The sequence below is a fragment of the Porites lutea genome, chromosome 13 (genome assembly GCF_958299795.1).
Source record: "Porites lutea chromosome 13, jaPorLute2.1, whole genome shotgun sequence".
Classification (NCBI taxonomy): domain Eukaryota; kingdom Metazoa; phylum Cnidaria; class Anthozoa; order Scleractinia; family Poritidae; genus Porites; species Porites lutea.
In genome coordinates this window covers 15,174,817-15,179,418 of record NC_133213.1, presented here as the reverse complement: position 1 = coordinate 15,179,418, position 4,602 = coordinate 15,174,817, and the positions used below count along the sequence as shown (strand labels likewise).

Below are 4,602 nucleotides of genomic sequence, written 5' to 3'. Positions count from 1 at the left end.
AAGAAGGGCCTTTGAAAAATATAAGCCCCGGGGCTTATTTTCGGAATTTTACGGTATGTAGGGACCTTACGAAACTACGACGGCGACGGCAAGGAGAACGCTCAAAATACAATTATAGGCTTCAGTGAGCAAAACAACAGCTCCGGCTGCACGTGCATCACGCTTTTAGTGGAAGGCTCTACTCGGTTACTTTTCCGCTTAAATCAAACCACCTGACTGATAAGCCTTTTAAACTCTTGCTTTATGTCTCTTTTGAAAAAAGCATAACACATTGGGTTAATGGCCGAGTTTAACACAAATACAGGAATTTTGTATTGTTCATCTTTACATGATGCATTTGTGTCGGATAGTACTACTAGACTACAACGTAAGTATATTCCGTAGCACACAACAAACACTCCTATCACAAGACCCATCATTATTACTGCAGACTTTCTCGTTATGGGTTTTAAAAGATATCCGTCCTAGGGTGCATGCTGACCGATCTTGTTTCCTTACATGAATTAACATTGACACAAAACAGAGTATCTGCAGAACGTATGGAACGATTTCCATCGAAATCATTAAAACCACAACTGCAACGATACTGGTCAGAGGGGTCTCACAGCAAAGCCGAAGTGCGGTCTTGAATGTAACCAACGTAAATGACGCTATCCAACAGAAAGTTATCACTTGAATAACACGAGATCGAGTCATAAAAGTTAAGTACTTAAAAGGCTTTACGATGGCGATATAACGGTCGAGCACCAGAGAACACAAGTTTAAAACAGACAAGCAGCTAAACAGCCACCTTACGACGTCTTTCCATGAAAGAAAAACCTGAGGCCAGTCACAGGTGTTTGTAACGTCGCATGCAAACAAAGAAGGAACAACGCTCAAACCAACACAGAAATCCGCTGCTGCAAGTGAAACAATAAACGCGTTGGTTTTGGTGCGGAGATTTCGTCTGCTGCAGACGAGGAAGATTATAAATCCATTTCCAGTGATGGCAAGAAACGAAAGAACCCATCCAAGAATCCAAAACCAGGTCTCCATCCGTACTTATTAACTACAGATAAAAGAAAAATATCCTCATCGCAAAAATGTCAGGAGGTTGTATGTTATTCACTGGCAGATGTATGTTACTAGACTGAAGTCCTTTTTATTGTCCTACTTTGTCATAAACTTGGTAATTCCTAATAATTATGTGTTTCGCATGCGCAGTAGGTAACTGACCGAGCTGTAATAACACAGTTGGTAGGAAAATGAGGATAGTTGCGTGTCATAACCGCTGTAATTCAAAGCCAATGGGCGCTTTCAATACAACAAAAATTCCGGTTAAAATGTTGGAAATTCCACCTGCCCAATGGAACTACATCGAGTTGACCCGACCAAATGGTTACTGTTCCTACAAAAGAGCGGTATTTGAGACAAAAATTTTGTCAAATGGAAAGGGACACTCCAACATTGCCGATCTTAATCTAAATAGCTCTGATCTGGCTGGATCTTTATTTAAATTCTCTTTACAACTAAACCAGTCTGGCCTGTCAGTTCTAACAGTTGGAATTAACCGAGACCCTAGCTGATTAAAAAAAATGTACCTTCTCTTTAGCCTAAATTGCGGCCGACATATTTCTTACAAATTGCGACAGGTCTACAACAAATTACAACAAAGGTGCATTAATAATTAAAAAGACCGTCTCTAATATCACGTATAACGCGTTACTAAATTTGCCTGAGAACATTTCCGCCGTTGTCGTTAACTATTCCTAAGCGAGAAAATGAAACGAGAAGACAGGCATGAACCAGCAGCATCACGGTAATCTGCTTAGTCTGTTCCGTTTAACTCCATTGCTGTACTTAATGAAGTATGCAAAGGTTTTCAGTCAATAAATAGAGCAAGGAAAAAAAAATAAACTGATCGCGATGTGAAACAGAAACACAGTGTCGATAAGTTCAGTTTTAAAAGAAGTTCAACTGTGGAAAAAAACACCCATTTCACAAAAACTTTTTGTCTAACAGTTTATTAATTATTCATAAAGCCTTATTGTTTTATAATCCTTTCAATATATATATATATATACATGGCGCAAGACGCCTGGGGTGTCGATATGATCTTTAACGACTGTTTCACTAGCTGAGTTATTAATCAATTAACAATATTGTTTAGTTAAATGCCTTCTACTTCATTTTTATTTCGTACAGCTAAATTGGAAGGTTTTATAATTCATTGGGCATGCAACGATTTTAATATCGTTCCAGTCACAAGCAACTCGTCGCGTCAATTTGCTGTTGGGCTTCCTTAGCAACCAATATTTATTTCTTTGTCATGATTTCTACGGAATTTAAAGGAAAATTAGCCTTACGTTCGTGTAACCGGGACGAAGAAGGTGACACATTTGATAGCTACCTTTTCTTTCTCCATAACAAGTCATTTTACACTTTACACGATTTTATCATTTTAACTTCAGTCAAACCTTCAGGACTGAGCTGAAATAGACTTGCACGGAAAGATTACAAAACTACTACATTTTCTTGTGTTTTTCTCAACAACGAAATTACTTCATATAACAAGAATATCGAACAGTTAATCGTTCAGTTCGGTTCGGATAAATTCTAGGAATCTATCGCCGTTAACAGAGTTGATTCCGAAGACTATTGAGCGAACAACCTCTGTGCGGAGGAGAATCGGCACCAAGCCTTATGAAGTCACCTAACCTCGAACTTCTGAACTTGTCAATCTTGTTTTCTCTCGTAAAATTGGTATTCAGAGTGTGAGCATCCGTTTCAGACTGAGATTGACAAACTGATGGTCATAACCGATGATTCCGCTGTACAAAGCGCACGGCTATTAAGCCTGGGTTCCAAACTATATCCAAGCAACAAGCAGCACATGCTCACGCTACCTTTGTTACTCGATTGATGCAGCGTCGTGCTCGAGTATGCCAAAATCGAGCAAGTGAAGCAAAGTGGGCTTTGGTAGCAGGCTGTGAACACAAAATTATACTCTCATGATGTGAAACTAAAAAGTTCCATCCAATAAGAACGTGCGTCTCACACCACCTGTGAACCTTGATCCTTAGCAAGTCCTAATGCCCTTGTATTTTGTATTCTCTGAGGGTCCAAAGGTTCTTGTTTTCTCTCCTAATGCGCCATTTTTTCCAAATTTCAATTCGCTTTGAGTCCAAGCCTCACACATTTATCAGTCTTTTCCTAATTGCTCAAGCCTTTCACACTCGTCCATTAAAGACTTGCATCCTACAAGAATGAGTTACGCACGTCAAGTGGTAGAATAGGCTTCAGTTTACTTTGTTATTTTCTTTAAAACACAGCGCCAACGCAGATGCATCCCATAGCAAACAAGAAACACTCCTATCACAAGACCTATCGTTATTACTGCAGACCTATCGTGGAGGATTTTAAACGACATCTGATGGTTAAAACGTAACTGTTTTGCTAAGGTGCGTGCTGACTGATCATGCCTGCGTTCGTGAAATGTCATTGATGCAAAGCAGAGTGTTAATAGAACACATGAAAGAAACTCGGAAATTATTGTCAGCCAAATAAGTGGGACAGGGACAGGTATTGTTTTGAAATAAAACATATAAAGGGTAATCTTTAGCGCGTAAAAACTAACTGGTATAACCCAAGAGAAGAAAATAATTTGGATAATTCGACAGCGAGTCTGAAATTAATGTATTTCAGAGGATGAACGATGGCAATAAAACGATGCAGTACTAAGACGCATAAGTTTATAACAGACTTGTTACTAAGCAACCACATTATAATATTCACCCAAGATGACCAAGATAGCAAATGTTCAGGCCAGTAGCAGGTGTTTGTAATGTCACAGAAGAACAGAGAAGGAATAACGCTCAAACCAACACAGAAATCCGCTACTGCAAGTGAAACAATAAATGCGTTGGGTTTGGTGCGGAGATTTCGTCTGCTACAAACGAGGAAGATTGTAAATCCATTTCCAATGATGGTTAGAAATGAAAGAAACCAACCAAGAATCCAGAGCCAGGTCTCCATCTTAACTGTTAAAGGAAGTTCTTGTCAACTATACTGATTAACTAACAAACTGGGTATTATAATTTATATCTTTGCATGTCCAATGGCCAAGAGGGGACGTTTAATAGAGGGAGGGAGTTTAAAAGAGGAAAGCGTTTGAAGCTCAGTTAAACTAGTATGCTTTGGGCGAAAATTCAGTATCAAGAGATTTAACTGTAAATAGCAGAATATCTGGTCCCTCCATCTATTGATACGTCTAAAGGCCTTCAAGAGCTCCATATCCCTCTTCCAAATCTCCGACTTTGATCGATGTCAGAATGTTTCGGATCATTATATATTGTCATTATTAGTTTATCCTTATTTTGAGCTTGCCATTGAACAAGGTACATTGTTAAGCAAGAAAGTGAACCGGCAAATTGAATGACTTTACTCCTTTTTGCCGTTTCCTAGCGTTTCAGAGTAATTGCCAAGGGGGGGATGTCTATTAGACAGGGGGCGTTATTAGAGAAGGGCGTTCATTAGACAAAAGGCTTAATTTAAGAGTGGGCGCCCATAACATCATTTACGATGTGTGTTTCTATTAGTTCTTTAAATCGTCCTTATGTTATT

The 4,602-nt window shown here is 39.0% G+C and overlaps 1 protein-coding gene across 1 annotated transcript; it reads right to left on the bottom strand.

Moving 5' to 3' along the window:
* Positions 1 to 203: 203 nt before the first annotated feature.
* On the bottom strand, positions 204 to 1,035 carry LOC140922441 (probable G-protein coupled receptor No9). Its single transcript, XM_073372428.1, has 2 exons — positions 673 to 1,035; positions 204 to 464 (listed from the first exon to the last, which is right to left on the bottom strand). Exons 1-2 carry the CDS (start codon positions 1,033 to 1,035, stop codon positions 204 to 206), a joined length of 624 nt encoding a protein of 207 aa, XP_073228529.1.
* Between the last annotated feature and the right edge of the window lie 3,567 nt (positions 1,036 to 4,602).

Excerpts from the sequence above, each read along its gene's own strand:
- LOC140922441 (XM_073372428.1), bottom strand. The coding sequence starts at position 1,035 with ATGGAGACCTGGTTTTGGATTCTTGGATGGGTTCTTTCGTTTCTTGCC. Across the intron at positions 465-672 it reads CTCGATCTCGTGTTATTCAA|GACGGATATCTTTTAAAACC; the intron begins GTGATAACTTTC and ends CATGCACCCTAG.